At 42.8% G+C, this 18,801-nt stretch overlaps 1 protein-coding gene across 3 annotated transcripts in view; it reads left to right on the plus strand.

The window, feature by feature from the left end:
• The window catches only part of LOC311240980 (CLIP-associating protein 1-A-like), a 127,226-nt gene that overhangs the window by 86,343 nt on the left and 22,082 nt on the right, over positions 1-18,801 (plus strand). For 2 of the 3 annotated variants that reach the window (XM_084329617.1, XM_084329619.1), the window contains 6 exons: positions 740-763; positions 2,756-3,003; positions 5,852-5,915; positions 10,256-10,419; positions 11,175-11,397; positions 11,852-11,947. In XM_084329617.1, coding sequence (XP_084185743.1) covers positions 740-763; positions 2,756-3,003; positions 5,852-5,915; positions 10,256-10,419; positions 11,175-11,397; positions 11,852-11,947 — 819 coding nt within the window. The remainder of the gene's footprint in view (positions 1-739; positions 764-2,755; positions 3,004-5,851; positions 5,916-10,255; positions 10,420-11,174; positions 11,398-11,851; positions 11,948-18,801) is intronic. The other variant, XM_084329618.1, reaches the window with a different exon arrangement.

The following is an 18,801-nucleotide window of genomic DNA, read 5'->3' on the forward strand; positions in this document are numbered from 1 at the left end:
GGTAAGAGGACACTAACGTTATTTTCAGCTCAATTGTTTATTCATTTCACTGCAAACCATCTGATCAATAATATCACCCATACTACATAAAGCCGTTACTGATGATCGGGGAATTATAAACGACCCCCCCCCCCTTTCCTCCACGCATGATGAAGCATAACGTATACGATCATATACAGTTGAATTTTTTAATATAGCGCGTATAGGGAATAAATGGCAATCGATAATCTATATACGTTTAGGCCTATAACTCACGTACTAGGAATTACTGCAGAAAATGATAAAACCATACTTATATTCTAGAAGGTATTTTTGTATGAATGTATGAATGAAAAAGTATAATGTTCCTACATCCTGAACGATAGATAATCGATGTTGAATGGGCCATAGTAATGTCAATTTAGCAATACAATTTAAAAAGTTATAGCCCTGCAAAGAAGGTAAACATCTCCATAGGCTTACAGTGGTGGCAGACTAGGTATATTGATGGGTATAACCAAAGGCAGGAAATGTGTTAATGCATTTATCATTTAAGAAATGTTGGCAGGTCCAAAATGAATGTTGTTGTTTACATGTTGCATCCATGTATCCCCTCACTACTTCCAATTTTGGAATGCACCTGATTGGATAAATTACATTCTAGTGTGACATCTAGTGGCTGAATGTAATTTAATCGGAGGATGATATGTTATCTAATTTGTCTTTACTCTTCCTTCCCATCGTTCTTGGTAAACCTCAGCTTTTAGGAGACAACAGGAGTAAGGTACAGCAGTCTCACACACCCTTCCAATTCATCCCACCTCTCCTGTTGCATGCCCTCCATGTCCACCAAAACAAATACCACAATTGCCGATCACGTGGCATCAAACATATGCACCATTATTTTTCTTATTGTCAACATAGTCTAGGAAAAGACCAAAACCTACAATGCATTTCTCCTACTTACAAGTATGGTCCATCTTGCAGACAGCAGCGTATAGCCATAAGTCATAGAACTGTTGCTGTCAAAAAGAAAAAGGGTTTAAAGCAAGTCACAGAGTTGCACCGTTGCTTTGGTCAGCATGATTCATCGTTGCGATGAACATGGCCATTGTACTTTTTCCTGGACTTGAGTTTAATGTGCAATACACATGCTCAAGGACAATGCTGTTCTGTTTACTACTGTACATCGATAGATGGGTAGAGCCTGTTGCCTTTTTGAAGTAAGTTTTGTAATAACTGCTACTCCCCTGTTTTTCACGATAATACATTATGTTATTTAAAACTGGAAATATGCGCTTGCAAGCTGTATTTAATGATTTTAACATACAATGGGAACGCATGGCTTCCTGGTTGAAAGCCCCAAGGTGTAGGAAGAATATTAATAGTAGAAAAATGCATTGTAGGTTTTGGTACATTTAAAAACAACCAAGGTTGACCAAAGTGCTGCACAATAGAAAGTACAAAAGTACAATAAATACAATACTAATACAACACAAGGTGCACAGTTTATACAAACAGAAATAGTAGACTTAAAAGACTTAAACATGGCTAGGGTTGGGGCAGATCTAATATGTAAAGCTAAAGGTAAACTGTTACACAGCTTGTGGGCAGCCACCCCAAAGGCTCGGCCACCTTTACATTTGAGCCTAGATTTTGGAACATCCAGAAGCAACTGATTTGATGACCTCTGTGCTCGAGCTGGCGTGTGAACATGGAGGAGTCCAACTAGGTACTCAAGGGCCGGACCATTTCAGATCTTAAAAAACAAACATCAGGATCTTAAAATGAATCCTGAAAGTGACAGGGAGCCAGTGCAGGGAGGCCAGAACCGGTGTAATATGGTCACGCTTTCTTGTGCGAGCCGCAGCATTCTGCACCAGCTGTAGGCGTCATAGAGAGAGCTGGTCTCGGCCCACATACAAAGAGTTACAGTAGTCAAGCCTCAATGTAATGAAGGCATGCATGACCCTCTCCAAATCTTTTGGAGAGAGATGGAGTTTGATTTTGGCAAGGAGCCTTAACTGACGAGGCACCTTTGACTACAGAGCCGATTTTGTTTATCACATTTTAAATCACTATCAAAAGTGTCTGCAAGGGAGCCCAGGGTCATTCAAACATTCTGGATGTCCAAACATAATAATAACCTTATTGTAATTTAGATTGAGGAAATGTAGGTCCACCCAGATCTTAATGTCACTAAGGCAAGCTAGCAGAGATGACATTAACAGCAAAATGGTGAAAATAAATGTTATGCTTTTGGGGAATGGAACCCAGGGGCAGCCTGTATAAAGAAAATGGCTATGTTGACAGTACACTGGCCTTATCCTTTAATATTCATCCATAATTCATTGTGACATTCACTATTATTATTACAATTAACCATCACATCAGATATACCTCCATGAGTATTACATTATAACTTCAAACAATCGATGGCTATAACATAGCTTTTTATTTGCCTAAATATGCTTATGATCCCTCATCAAAGAAACACACATTGATTGTAATTGACCATAGTCAATGAAGTATGACTAGTGACCAGAACATACCGTTATCAGCATAGAATGAACGCAGACACTATCAGAAAACCGCATGGCACTTTCTCCTTTTGAAAATGTAGTTGCATGGTAGATGTTGCAACTGGAAATGTTCCTAAAGTACATTTGGATACATGTTCCGTTTGTGACGGCGTGGGGAGAGAACACAGGATGACATTGGTTTTCCACGGTGCACAGTCCCTCACCTGTCCCCCCCCCCCCCTCCCTCCCCACAGCGGAGGCCGGTACGGCGGCGCTTCGAGTCACCGGGCATGTACTCGGACGACGACGCCAACAGCGACGCGTCGAGCGCCTGCTCGGAGCGCTCGTACAGCTCGCGCAACGGCGGCATGACGCCCCACTACATGCGGCAGACGGAGGACGTGGCCGAGGTGCTCAACCACTGCGCCAGCGCCAACTGGTCGGAGCGCAAGGAGGGCCTGCTGGGCCTGCAGAACCTGTTCAAGAGCCAGCGGATGCTCAGGTGTGTTTGTGTGTTTTGATGGGGGAAGATAAAAAAAGATAGCCATAGTTATTTTTCTTTACCAGGCACTTGAAATATGAGGAAAGTCTCAAAGTAGCCTTGTTAGCTTTCCCCATTCAAACCAATGTGTGCAGTCAGCCGCAAGCTAGGTTGTTAGCTTGTAGCTAGCCTCACCCATTGGTTTCAATGAGTAACGCTAATCATTTTATAATAATCATCAACACTTTGGATGCCAAAAACGTAAAAAGTCGTTATTGGGCACCGACGGTTGAGTGCCAAAAACATAAAAAGTTGTTTTTGGATCGTTTTTCCTTATTTTTTTTTATATATTTTTATTCATTATTCATCCAGGGACCTTGGTGTTACCATAGGGAATTAGTCTGAGATCGCCAAAGTGCAATACCGGCCGCATCCAGCTAGACGGCGGTATCGAGCACCCTTTGAAACCTTGTATCTTGGCCTGTGTAATGGCCAAATGTCTCCGGGCTCACTTTACTTTGTCGGGCGAGCAGCGTGGTTATAACGATTGAGGATTGAGAAGCGTCAAATGCTCCCGATGCATGATGTGTGGTGGATTATGTTGGCGACACGATGGACACCAATACTTGGAATCGCGATCAGATAATTGGATATTCTTTTTGGGGTACATCTTAGTGAAGGTAAGGACTATATGATATCAATCCTGCGTTGATCCAACCATGTCTTCACCTCGATCACAACGTGTGTGTATAACATTACTCCACAACGTATGCCGTTGGTGACGATCGTCTTCCTACTCCTACTGCATGCATAGAGAAGAAAAAGGTATGCTGCATCTTGTCTAACTCCAGGGTAGATGGCAAATAAGCTAATTTCCCAAAATGTTGGAGTGTTCCTTTAACAGTTTCAGTGCCGACCTTGTTTACATTTTTACCCCGTTGAATGCCATCATCCACTTCAATGTTGGCGATAAAAACGCCTAATCAATGTTTTAAATTATGGCTATGTGTCTAATCTGCCCGTCGCTTATCAATGACTTGTTTGCAGTCAACATTGTCGAAATGGATTGTTTTTTAACACTTTAAGTGCCGAAAACGTGTTTAGGCGTCTTTCCTAGCCATGCTAAAGTTGCCGAGGACGCCCTACTCGTCTTTAATATCAATATTTCAAAAATCTGTTATCGGAATCATATTTCCCCTCTGCAGCCTTCACACACAGTTCTGAGCTCCTCTCAATCCTCTAGCGGTTCAAGAGCGCCATCTGGTGGCCGATCGGCAGAAGCGCCAAACAGGAAGTCATGTGGATGAAGTGGTGATCACCCATATTACTTCCGGGCACTCGCTATAGGTCCCGGGACTCGAGCTTGACACAATACATAGCGATCCGTTGCCAATAACTCGATAAACAACATGATTTGGACGTATATACTATTATACAACCTGGAAATGGACCGGGTATTTCGACATCCCATAATGGAAAACTGTCTACCCCACGCTGATCGCCCAACGGCCCGAGGAGACTGGGGTGAGTTTTAGCGTGTAATATTACCGTGTTCGATACTAACTGATCTGATGAACATATGACCCACATTAGATGAATGGTATAACGCTGCCCACGGAATTATAAACGCCCCCTCGCCCAACCGGTCAACATCAGATGACGTGTAGTAACTTCCAGAAGTACGTCCAGTTGGAATTTTTTATATCGCGCCGATTGCTATCAAACTGTATTTCATCATCAATATAATGCATTTGGGGCTATAAATCACGTTCTGGAGAAAGCTGCAGAAAGAGATGAAAACATACTTATACCTTAGACCATATTTTAGTATGAATATGTGAATGAAAAAGTTTAACGTTGCTACACCATGAACAATACATATAGGACCTTGAATGGGCCCTAATAATGGCAATCTAGCAATATAATTTAAAAAGTTATAGCCCTGCAAAGAAGGGGAACTTCGCCATAGACAAATAGAGCTGGCAAGGGATGGTATATCATGAATTTAGCCTTAGGCAATCAAAGTGTTAATCTGTTCATATCCTTTTTATACCATTTCGAAAAGATCGTTCTCTTGAAAATTTTCGGAAAATTTAAAGATTCCCCCATAAACGGCATTTATTGGAATATTCTCGAATACACTTGACACGTTGTCATTTGTCGGCCTATTTATGAATCGCTTTCAAATAAACGCTAGATTATCGATAGTATATGTGTACTTATGCACGCTATAGATGCGGGCTGAAAAATCTATTCTCTCGTTTCCTCAAGATCACACACACGCTGTTATCTCAGTGAATACAGCTCCGATTACCCCAAGACTGGTAACATAGACTCCTTACCTTTAGATCAGATGTTCTCCAAAAAGATTATTCCAATTCCTGATCGCCATTCCTAATATCGATCACGCTTATTGATTGATTATTGGCTGCTGTAAATATATATTCCAGGCTGCTTTCCGTCTCACGATCAGATCCCTCTTGATCAGACGGCGCCAGCATCTCTACAGATCTACTGATCCCAGGTCAGTCTAATAGACTGACCTGCAGTTACACAGGGATAGACGATAGGGGGCGCTTTTTCCCATCTGAGCTCCTGGAGGGGCTGCTGTACCAACGGGAGACTCTGTTGATGAAATATGAATTCAGATCGCTAATAAAAAAATAAAACAACATTTGTCGTCATCGGCACTCACTCGGGGGGCTGATAAAAGAACGAAAATTGTCGTGGCTGGCAAGCTCTGTTTACATACAAAGGAACCATTTGTTGAAAAAATTTTAACCGTTGATTTTCATCAGTGGTTTGAATAGTATTGTAAGTGAATTGAATAGTATTGTAAGAGTGTGAACTGTCTCTCTGTCTCTCATAGCCGTGTGGAGTTGAAGAGGCTGTGTGAGATCTTCACACGGATGTTTGCTGATCCTCACAGCAAGGTAAGGTCTCTAAACGCTGGGGTTCGTCACGGTACGGCTAACCCTAAGGGCTCATTCTCATCTAATCCAACAATGTGGCACCTTGGTGCGTTGGTGTGGACGGGCCATTTATGTGACATCATGCTGTGACCTTTTTAACCCTGCCCTCAAAACCCTTGTCTTCCACTGCGATTGATTGGCCACCCCACAGCGTGGGGAGGGGTTGTGATACAGTGAAAGTTGACTCAAGTCCCCATTCAAAATAATCAACTACCCCTATTCAAAGGAATCAACTACCCCATTCAAAAGAATCAACTACCCCCCCATTCAAAAGAAGGGGAAACTTTTCCCACATTGTTTGATTAGATGTGAATACCAAATAGTATCGACATAAAAAAGATGAAAAGTCAAGCTAACCAGCGCTTCTGTGTTTGTTTGTCTCGTCTTTATATTCTTCAACATGTAGACATTGGGAAGCAGTCTTTCTTGTATCAAAGCAACAAGCTGCTCTTCCTTTTATACGCCATATGTTTTGATACTTAACGATACAGCGATGCTTTGGATACTAAGATACTTCAGTCTTTGGTATCACATCGAATGATTTTGATATCGCAATATTTCACAAATTACTCTGCTGGTATTGAAACCTCAGACATTTGGTCCAAACTGTAAAACACTGGAGCACACGGATTTATGGACAATAAACGTCTGTTATTTCAGACTAACATTCTGACGCAGGGTTCATTAGAGTCAAACACTTCATCAGAGTCCAACTCGTGAAGACACACCCTGTGTCAAAACGTTAGTTTAAAATAAGGTTTATTGCCTTTAATCCGTGTGCTCCAGTGTTCTACTTTGGACCAAATCTCTGAAGTCTCTCCCTGATTCAAGATTGCCCTACTCTGAGAGCACCAGCCAGGCCTACATCTCTTTTTATTTTACTTTGTGTGTTGGTTGGTGCATGTATAACTTCTCCATTCAAATACTTTGCTGTAGGGATGGAAAGGTTTGTATAAAAATCTGAACTATTCCATTTGACCACCATGGTTCAGAGCACCTAGAGATCGCTGGGTTTACTTCCGTACTGTGTGGAACACTTTGCTGTAGCCTAATACATCACTCCTGGGTTTACTTTGGTACTGTGTGAAACCCTTTGCTGTAGTCTAATACATCACTCCTGAGGTGTGTATGGAGTGCGTTTTTAACTGGCCTTCGACTATTTCCATTTACTGTCATACAACACTAAAAATAAGGAATACTAAGTTCAGTTAACATTAGTATTTCATGTCTGCTGAATTTTAATCCATAACCGAGTGGGACCTTTTAGTTTGTCCAGGCGAGGTGGTGAGTGCAGCTGTGTTGGTCAGTGACTAAAGTTGAAGGCAAAACATTATTATTATAATTTTCTTTACCAAATTATGTTTGAATTGGCAATGGAATCTTATTTCTCCCCGCTGAACTGTACTGAACCGAAAACCGTGACCCCAAAACCAATTTTTGTGAACCATTCCACCCCTACTTGGCTGGTATTGAAGTATCACGCAAACCCTGATGTACACACACACACACACACACACACACACATACACACACGCCCTGTTAGACTTGCATGTCTTAGCAGCACACTGAAGTCAGTACTTGTTAACTCCAAACTAATCGGATTACTAACACAAGTGTCTTTTTTTGTTGCATGCCTCTGCGTTGCTGTGGATTTAAACACCAGAGAGTAAGTTTGACAAATCTCACAAACATTTGTCTGTTAAGTAACCTGTGTCACTTGTCTGATTGTAACACATTTCACAGCTTCACCACAGAGCGTGTCATTCATGTGGTGCTCTGAACTTGGTGGTGACTTGAAGGGGAACTACGCCCAATTTAGGAATTCATACATGTCATTCCGATGATCTAATGGTCTTGGTATACTTGCTTTTAAATATGCGTTTGCGTGCGGAGCCGCGTATCCTACACAGGTCCTCGGAAATTAACGATACGTGTCCGAAAGATGCAATGAAGTCTGTTTATGTTTACGTTGTAAGATAAGATATTCTTATTCTATATATTTCTATGTTTTGAGGCTCAGGAGGTTGAGCGGTCATCTGGTAATTAGAATTTCCCTGGTTCGATCCCAGCTACTCTCGAGTATAAATCTGAACCTGTTCCATAGACAATGAATTGGTTAAGATGGTAAAGATGACATTGACAATATTAGGTACATGTTCTGTTTCATAACTGAGAACTTTACTGTAGAATAAAGCTAATTTGGGTATAAAAAAGACAACAACAAACACACTTTCTGTGGGTCCACAACATCAATCTCTCATTCTTTGTCTATGGAGCAGCTCCAGACTTTATACCTGATGACATCACAAGTTAGAGTTTTACTTCTCTGGTTTCTGGCTTTGGGAAAGCATAGCTCATGTTAACAAAATATTAATTTAACTGTTCTAGGTCATGGAAATAACACATTTGATTCTTAATTTGGGCGGTGTTCCCCTTTAATGCATGCAGGGCTTTCGATACTAATCGGTGTCGCGATACAAATGGTCAAATATTGCACGCCCACGAAACCCTCAAACGGCAGTCTTGTGTGTCAGGGGTAGTCTATTCTGAAAATGGTTGTGGAGCAGGAAGAGCTACTAGGGGTATTGTAGTAGATGTAGTTGTGGAGCAGGAAGAGCTACTAGGGGTATTGTAGTAGATGTAGTTGTGGAGCTGGAAGAGCTACTAGGGGTATTGTAGTAGATGTAGTTGTGGAGCAAGAAGAGCTACTAGGGGTATTGTAGTAGATGTAGTTGTGGAGCAAGAAGAGCTACTAGGGGTATTGTAGTAGATGTAGTTGTGGAGCAAGAAGAGCTACTAGGGGTATTGTAGTAGATGTAGTTGTGGAGCAAGAAGAGCTACTAGGGGTATTGTAGTAGATGTAGTTGTGGAGCAAGAAGAGCTACTAGGGGTATTGTAGTTGATGTAGTTGTGGAGCAGGAAGAGCTACCAGGGGTATTGTAGTAGATGTAGTTGTGGAGCAGGAAGAGCTACTAGGGGTATTGTAGTAGATGTAGTTGTGGAGCAGGAAGAGCTACCAGGGGTAATGTAGTAGATGTAGTTGTGGAGCAGGAAGAGCTACCAGGGGTATTGTAGTAGATGTAGTTGTGGAGCAGGAAGAGCTACCAGGGGTATTGTAGTAGATGTAGTTGTGGAGCAGGAAGAGCTACCAGGGGTAATGTAGTAGATGTAGTTGTGGAGCAGGAAGAGCTACCAGGGGTATTGTAGTAGATGTAGTTGTGGAGCAGGAAGAGCTACCAGGGGTATTGTAGTAGATGTAGTTGTGGAGCAGGAAGAGCTACCAGGGGTAATGTAGTAGATGTAGTTGTGGAGCAGGAAGAGCTACCAGGGGTATTGTAGTAGATGTAGTTGTGGAGCAGGAAGAGCTACCAGGGGTATTGTAGTAGATGTAGTTGTGGAGCAGGAAGAGCTACCAGGGGTATTGTAGTAGATGTAGTTGTGGAGCAGGAAGAGCTACCAGGGGTACTACCGGTAGTTTTGAATTTCTTGAACATACATTTTTTTGTTATCTTCTTAAATTTTTTATTCTGTTTGGAGATTGTTACATCCCTAATTATAATCAATGACCACTTATCGTAAGATACAGAAATATTGAATCTTTCTATCCAGGAGAGGTAAGTACTGACACTGTAAAGGGACATTTTATTATAATAATAGTAATAATAATAATAATAATAATAATAATAATAATAATTATGAATAATTATAATAGATTATTAGGGACGTTTACCGGAGTACCACATGGTCGGCACGATTTGTTAAAAAATAACCACAATGGTTATTGTTATTGCATCTTAGAGCACACAGTGAGATACAATTGTCCATGTCCACCTTATATACAGTATGTACGTGTCTGTCTCTGTCCATATGTACCGGTATGTCTGTCTGCTGCTTATGGCTCATAACACGCATCACACCTATCTCTGCTACTGATGATAAACGACAGTGAGGCTTTCTCTGAGTAAGGAGTGTGAATCTTTCTTTCTTTTGTAATTTCTTTCTTTTGTTTGTTGCCAATGTTTTCTTTCAATGTTTGCTTTATTTCCTTCTATTTTTCTTTCTTTTTTGTCTTTCTGTCTATCTGTCTCTCTCTGTCTTTTTCAACATATCTCTCTCTGTGTCCATCTCTCTGTCTCCGTCTCTCTCTTTCACTCTCTGTCTCTCTTTCTGTCTGTCTCTCTCTCTCTCCCCCCCCCCTCCGTCTCTCTCTCTCTCTCTCTCTCTCTCTCTCTCTCTCTCTCTCTCTCTCTCTCTCTCTCTCTCTCTCTCTCTCTCTTCCCTCCCTCCCTCCCTCCCCCCAGGTGTTCAGTATGTTCCTAGAGACTCTGGTAGACTTCATCCTGCTCCACAGGGAGGATCTCCAGGACTGGTTGTTTGTGCTGCTCACTCAGCTGCTGAAGAAGATGGGTGCAGACCTGCTGGGCTCGGTCCAGGCCAAAGTGCAGAAAGCCCTGGACATCACCAGGTAGCCTAACAACACCTTTCACTCTGGGACCAACGAGACCTATATCTAATTGAAAACATCTTTAAAACTCACATTTCACCTCAAAATGAAGTAAATTATAATGTTACTCAACATAAAATCACATCAGATTTTTTCTCTGAAAAAACTTTTTATTTTAGTAATTTCCGCCATCTTTAGTGTTACAGATTTTCCCTTCAAAACGACAGCAGTACTCCTCATTATATAGTAAATTGACTAAATGGACTGCATTTATATAGCGCTTCACAACATCATTCACTCACACATTCACACACTGACGGTGGAGGCAACCATGCAAGGTGCCAACCTTGTGTCTTGCTCAAGGACACTTCGACACTCTGCACGGAGGAGCTCGAATCAAACCAGGAACCTTCTGATTACCATACGACCGCTCTACCTCCTGAGCCACTGTCGCCCCACAGTAGTAGCAGGTTACATTAGCTACACTGCAGGTACCAGCCATTGTATGCAGGCTTATCAGAGAAAGGATGTACTGGGTTGTAATGTAATGGTTTACCTCATTACTATCTGGATAACTCATTCTCACTCACTCACTCACTCACTCACTCACTCACTCACTCACTCACTCACTCACTCACTCACTCACTCACTCACTCACTCACTCACTCACTCACTCACTCACTCTCCCTCTCTCCTGTCTCTCTCTCTCTCTCTCTCTCTCTCTCTCTCTCTCTCTCTCTCTCTCTCTCTCTCTCTCTCTCTCTCTCTCTACACAGGGAATCCTTCCTGTTTGAGCAGCAGTTCAACATCCTCATGCGCTTCATCGTGGACCAGACCCAGACGCCCAACCTGAAGGTGAAGGTGTCCATCCTGCGCTACATCGAGGCCCTGGCGCGCCTGATGGACCCCGCTGACTTCGTCAACTCCAGCGAGACGCGCCTGGCCGTGTCGCGCATCATCACCTGGACCACCGAACCCAAGAGCTCCGACGTCCGTAAGGTAGGGAACCGTTTTTGTCGTCTGAAAGCAAAACCACTTCCACGTTGACGACCTCCGCTGAGCTTCATCGCTCGGGAGATGGCTTCCGTTTAGTCTGTTATAGTTTTTTTTTCCTTTTTTTTAGTTTGTTCTCCTTTCTAAACCTAGTTGTATTTAGTGTTATTTTTAACTTTTAGTCCTATTTTGTCTTTTGTCTTTCTAAACGTTTAGTCTTCTTCATTTGCTGTCAGTCATATTGTTATTTTCTAAACTTTTAGCTGTATTCTGTGTTGTTTGTTTCCTGTCTAAACTTTTAGTCACATTTTGTGTTTATTTCCCGTCTAAACTTTTAGCTGTATTTTATTATTTTTTAGTTGTATTTTCCATCTTTTTGTCATATTTATGTTTTTATTTCTTTCCGCCTGCCGTTCCTTTTATCTCTTCTTGGTGGAAACCCACCCTCCCTCCCCCCTAGACCCTCCATAACTGGTCGGGGGAGGAGTTCTCGGGCCGACCCAGCACCGTGGCCTCTCTGCCCGGGGAGGGCAATCTGGAGGAGAGGTGTAAACAGGTAGAACAGCGAGCATGGCCCTGTACGTCCCACTGTAACCTCCGCTACTACTCCCACAGAAACACACTCTAACCTGGCCTGGCCCTGTACCTCCCACTGTAACCTCCTCTATAGCCCCTTTCGTGACTTTCGGTTTGCAAGCCTGGGGCTTTTGTGACCGGAGTCACTTGCTTTTACGCCGCGATTACCCAGTAAAGAAACGACCAAGCCAGCGTTTCCGTTAGCCGGTAATTACCGGTTTTTGACCGGCAAAATCTGTTGAAGTCCGACTTATTTAATATCTCCGGTCTTAATGTCCGGTGGAAATAATTCCCTGAGTCTAAGCACAATTTGATTATTTGAATTGTATTAAAATAGGCTAAAATTAAATAGCCTATGCGATGAACGAAACGATCATTACATTTGTTTCCTCGTTGCTTCTAATAATGACAACGACGTTGTCAGCGAGAGCTTAGTGCTGGGTGTGCGAGTGCATGTGAAGCTGCAGAGCCAGAGAGGCAACGGCACAATGCAGTATTCCATCAGTACTCCAATTCGGCCATTTTCAGCCAATGTTGGGTGGGGGGCGCTGTTGTGCGGTTCCCAGAAAAGAGCCAATAACAGCTGAATGAGCTTCTCTGCAGCGCCATACTCTTTGCAAATAAGTTGTTGCGAGGTGGAGAGAGTCGTCACGCAAACCACGATAGTAGGCTTGTTCAAGATGGGATAGGCGGACGCAGATCTGCGCAGGTTTTACTACGGCCTCGCCAAGCGTGTTGCATGACGGTTAGAATGTTGTCCGATTTGCTCTGAAATTCTGACGAGGCGAGGCGCGGAACTCCCGCGGGAGCGAGCCGCGCGCAGCATTCAGAGCGAGGCTCCACAGTACCTCTCAGCCGGCTGCTCCCGGCTGGGCAGCGACTTGCTACGGTCGCGCAAAGCGCCTATTGGCTCAGAAAAGTTGTCAGTCACCAGCCATGTGACAGCCAGGGAGTTATGAGACGTTTGATTGATTGACAACTTTATTATGTTATGCGTTATCAACTTATCATCATGATAAACTTCAAGCTGTCAGACACACACACACACACACACAGCAGTGTGTTGTGTGTGCGTGCGGCCAGGAGCGCGCAACAAGATGGTATACATTATGGTATATGAATAGTATATTCCACTGTAGCAGTATATGGTGTGCTGTACATTTGAATCTGATCTAATTTTGCACACGGCCATCGCATTATAATGAGCTGGACAGGTGTGTAATGTGTGTGTGTGGTGACGTGAAAGCGTATCTGCCGCGCGAGACTAGGCGAGGGGCTCTCGTGAAATCGGCAGTGTCCGCCCTCTTAACTCCTCCCCCGGCTTCACTCGGCTACTCTCGTCTACTAGTCGAGGCAAACCGAAATCCATCTTGAACAAGCCTAATGTTGCCGCCTCTCTGCTTTCTCAGTTCTTCGCTTGATATAATTAATACAAATGTCCAATATAACGGAATTCGTTAGCTCATAAAAATGTGATTATAACAGACTACTGTTTAGTGTCGGACCGACTGCCCACATACGCGGTCTATTTTAGTTCAAGTCAGCAGCAGCACGGAGTATCGAGGGACTTATTTTATTTGGAATATATTAATTAATGACTGTATACGCAAAAGTAGCCTAGTTTTAAGTAATAATATTATAAATCTACATGCCTTGAGGATGACATTCTTTATTCTAAACTATGACCGGAATTAATCTCATTTGTCCGGTAGATTGAAATCTTGCAGGTCACGGAGACCGACAACAATTTTTTCTAACGGAAACCCTGGACCAAGCGTCATCGAGGGGCTCGGGGTGTGTCAAGAATACATCAGATCTGAATTTCAAAGATACCCAGCGTACAATATGGGTCTAACACAGCTTCACGATGGGGTCTGGAAGCTCGGAGTTGCTAATAAACAGTTTAAAACATTGTTACTCGACGAGTGGTATTTACAGACCGAACGTCCATCTCCGCCGTTGGTGTCACAGCGCATGCGCACCAGGCAGCTAATGCCGCGTTCACGTTACGTGGGAAGAAGCGGAAGAACCAGCTTCCGACTGGGAAAAACCATTCACGTCAGCCTCCTAGTGGTAATTCCTACTAGGACATATGGGATTTTTTTATAGACCCCGATATCTCCCACTTCGCGTCACGAATTGCGGAAGTATGGATGTGGGCGTTTCATCCATAGATATATATAGAGTCAAAGCGTGAAGGCTTCCTAGTTGTAGCAACGAGATGTCCTCTGGTTCTTCCGCTTCTTCCCACGTAACGTGAACGCGGCATCTGCCTGGTGCGCATGCGCTGTGACACCAACGGCGGAGATGGACGTTCGGTCTGTAAATACCACTCGTCGAGTAACAATGTTTTAAACTGTTTATTAGCAACTCCGAGCTTCCAGACCCCATCGTGAAGCTGTGTTAGACCCATATTGTACGCTGGGTATCTTTGAAATTCAGATCTGATGTATTCTTGACACACCCCGAGCCTCTCGATGACGCCTGGTCGTTTCTTTACTGGGTAATCGCGGCGTAAAAGCAAGTGACTCCGGTCACAAAAGCCCCAGGCTTGCAAACCGAAAGTCACGAAAGGGGCTACCTCCTCTACTACTCTCACAGAAACACCCTCTAACCTGTCCTGGCCCTGTACCTCTCACTGTAACCTCCTCTACTACTCCCACAGAAACACACTCTAACCTGGGCTGGCCCTGTACCTCCCACTGTAACCTCCTCTACTACTCCCACAGAAACACCCTCTAACCTGGCCTGGCCTTGTACCTCCCACTGTCTGTAACCCTCTCTACTACTCCCACAGAAACACACTCTAACCTGGGCTGGCCCTGTACCTCCCACTGTCTGTAACCCTCTCTACTACTCCCACAGAAACACACTCTAACCTGGGCTGGCCCTGTACCTCCCACTGTAACCTCCTCTACTACTCCCACAGAAACACACTCTAACCTGGGCTGGCCCTGTACCTCCCACTGTAACCTCCTCTACTACTCCCACAGAAACACCCTCTAACCTGGCCTTGCCTTGTACCTCCCACTGTAACCTCCTCTATTACTCCCACAGAAACACCCTCTAACCTGGGCTGGCCTTGTACCTCCCACTGTAACCTCCTCTACTACTCCCACAGAAACACCCTCTAACCTGGCCTGGCCTTGTACCTCCCACTGTAACCTCCTCTACTACTCCCACAGAAACACCCTCTAACCTGGCCTAGCCTTGTACCTCCCACTGTAACCTCCTCTACTACTCCCACAGAAACACCCTCTAACCTGGCCTGGCCTTGTACCTCCTACTGTAACCTCCTCTACTACTCCCACAGAAACACCCTCTAACTTAGCCTGGCCCTGTACCTACTGTAACCTCCTCTATTACCCCCACATAAACACCCTCTAACCTGGCTCAGAACTCTAACCTGGCTTGGCCCGCGGCCTCCGCTTTAACCAGCCAGCTTTCAGTCTAACGACACAGGATGTTTATTGGACGATTAGTGGTCGACCGATATGGGTTTTTCAATGGCCGATAGATATTTAGAGAGCACGGCGGCAGATGGCCAATTTAAAATGCAGATAGAACAATTGTATATATATTTTTTGCATCTGATTAAAATACAAGAATTTAAAGGCACCACAAGGAGGATTTTGTAGTAGCTTTAGCAGAAGAAACTTAATGTCAGGAGTGTAGTTTTTTCAGCTTCAGATGCATCATTTGATTTGTTATAAGTATTAGTGCACCCTCTCTGAACTCATCCAACTCTGTGTGTTGAGGAGTGTGGCCTCCTGTTCTTTTTAAGGAGATGTCAAATTAGTATCATTACATTTAAATGCAAACAAATGAATAGGACCAGTGTGATCGGTTGCTATGGGAGATTAACATTGGCTAACTATGCTAGCAGGTGATAAATAAATTGGCGTAGTTGCTAGTTTCATTACTTGTTTGTGGGCCAGCTAGCTGATATAATTTACAACTACTGACAACTGACAGACTGATTGATGGGACAATCGGGGTAATCCGAGTAGATTATGCAATATTTTAAAGGAAGCAGATTGGCTGCTTCTGAAATGGCTTAATTTTGTTGATATCCAGAGGGATAGACATAAAAGGGGTTTAGTCATCATTTTCACATCAGCAATCGTTCTAACATTTGGGGTAATTTTACATCAACATACCTTCTGTAAAAAAATAAAATGCAATGAAATTGAGAAACACAATGTTAGCTATATTAGCTAGCTAGCGTGGCTGGTTGATGACAGCTAGGTTTGCATTAGCCTTAGGTAAACACAGAGTTAGCTTAAATTTAGCCTGGCAAAATATTGCTAACCTATAAAATATTGCCATACTTTTTCCCCTTCAAAATATCTGAACTTTGGAGTCCTATCTAACCCCTTTTCTGGGTAAGCTAGCATGAAGTGATTGTGATCTCTAGTTTCATACGATACCATAAATCTTGCTCTAACATTAAAATGTAGGTTGCTAGAGGCTAATAAAGATGGTAATGTCAGCAGGTCGTCAACTGATAATAAAAAAAAAATCAAATAAATAAAAAAGAAGGCCATTATCAGTAAACTGATGTATCAGTTGACCACTAGTTGTGATGGGATGGGGTATTCCTCTTCTGAATGAACAAACGAGAACTGACATGATCTGAATGCTATTGCGGTCCACTGAGCCTAATTTATCAAGTACTCATATCGGATGAAATATGAACACTTATTCTTGTCTAAAAGCTGCATTTTGCTAACAGTTTGCTGCCTTGGATTTATTCTTGTCTACTACATGCTGTGATGTGGTGACTATGTGCATGGCATGAATGCCAGGAGCCCTCTTTTTAATGGCTGGTTATGCCGACAGTTTGACAATGCATTTTATATGTTGGTGACTAACTGCGCTAACCGATTCTGAACAAATCCACCTTCTCTTTTTTCCAGCAATGTGATGTTAAGAGTTATGCATGGCTTCCACAGTGTACAGTGTATATGTGTTACTGTAAATGTAGGGAAATTAGGATTATAGAGATGTATATTCACCATAATATATTATTATGCATACTTGAGATTAGATTAGATTCACATTTATTGTCATTGTACGGCAAAAGTACAGTACAACGAAAAGAAGTTGGCATCTAACCAGAGTGCAAAGGTAACAGTAAAGTGCTTTAACAATATACAACAATCTACAAAGTAATTAAACTGGAGTATATATAAATTAGTACTACTGAGTAAATATTCTAATTTGATGTATGTACACAGTATTATGTATAGTGATACAGGTATAAAGACACTAGTTTATATAGATATATGTGTATGTGTATTTTTGCTTATTTATTGTTGCACAACGCGTTTTGCGGTCCCTTCTTTCCCTTGAAGGTTTTCTCCTTTTAGTTTATTTATCTCTCTTGCGCTGACCTGCACCTCTAGTCGGGGTCCAACCAGATGTGCACGAGTCTTATTTAGTTTAATATATATATATATATATATATATATATATATATATATATATATATATATATATATATATATATATATATATACACACCATAGTAAGAGTAGGTAAGGGATGTATATGGATCTAGATATAGTACAGGTATGTATAGTATGTATATACAGGTGTGCATCTGTGATGGGAAATATAGGTGACAATCTCGCATGTCCCAGTGAATTGGTTAAAGGAACACACCAACATTTTGGGAAATTAGCTTACCGTCTTCTCCAGAGAGAGACAAGAAGATAGATACCAGTTTCCTCTCTGTGTGTTAAGTAGAAAGCTATCTGGCTGCACGTTAGCCTAGCTTAGCACAATGAATGGAAGCGGACATGGTGGGTTAGCATAGGCATTGTCCAACTAACACCTCTCCCGAAGGCTAACCGGTCATGTTTGCTTCCATTCATTCTGCTAAGCTAGGCTAACATGCAGCTTCCCCAAATGTTGGCGTGTTCCTTTAAAGTGGAAAATGCAACTGTGGCCCTCCAGCAGTGCAAAGGTGACTAATAATCAGATTAGGACATAGAAACACAGTAAATGGACATTCTCGCACACATTGGCTCTGAGCTGTGATAAACATGGAACAGGAAATGCAACCAGGGGGACCTGCATGATGCTTCCATCTCTCATGACCAGCCATCAGCTGCCTTTTGATCTCTGAGCACTTTTCACTTTGTAGCAGACGTTTGGCTACTTTGTCGCTATTTATTTGTTTGCCTGATTCAGCAGGCTTATAGCTGGATGTTGTGGGCAACGTCGGTAAGCAGTGATAAGCCTACAGTTACAGAATAGGGGCTAATCAACTAATCATAAAGACAGCCTAGCTGAATTACTGTAGTAATAAGTAAGCTAGATAGGCCTATAGAATCATGAAAGGAGCGCCATATATAACGTTATTTTTAAATGACGTGTTTTTTCCGCTGAGGATCCCCGCACTGCAAGTCTCAATTTCTAGAGCTTAAGATTCTGCATTACCTCTCTTGTGTGAGACGGATGTGTCCTGGCGCAAGGCTGGTCACATGGGTAAATAAGAATCAGATTAGGACATAGGAGCTGTGTCTATTAGCCATCAGAAAGAACTGCTCTGGTGTAAAGACACCTCCTCTTTTGGGGGGAACTTCTGCCACACTGACATGACTCAATGCAGTCAAACTGGTTCCGTGGTAAATATCTGTCTAAGAATGACGTTCTTAGTTCCAAGTCTGTAAAAAGCCATTCTCTGTCACCTCCAGGACTACCGCCAAGACATTGCGGGGGAACAGTCTTTCCGTGATCTACCTCAGGAACAGGCGCTCTGACGTATTGGCCAACTTCAGCTGGTTTGAATTCCTTGCCGGAGAGCTCTCTTGTCTTCCTTGCTTG

Source organism: Notolepis coatsorum (genome assembly GCF_963971535.1).
Source record: "Notolepis coatsorum genome assembly, chromosome: 1".
NCBI classification, from domain to species: domain Eukaryota; kingdom Metazoa; phylum Chordata; class Actinopteri; order Aulopiformes; family Paralepididae; genus Notolepis; species Notolepis coatsorum.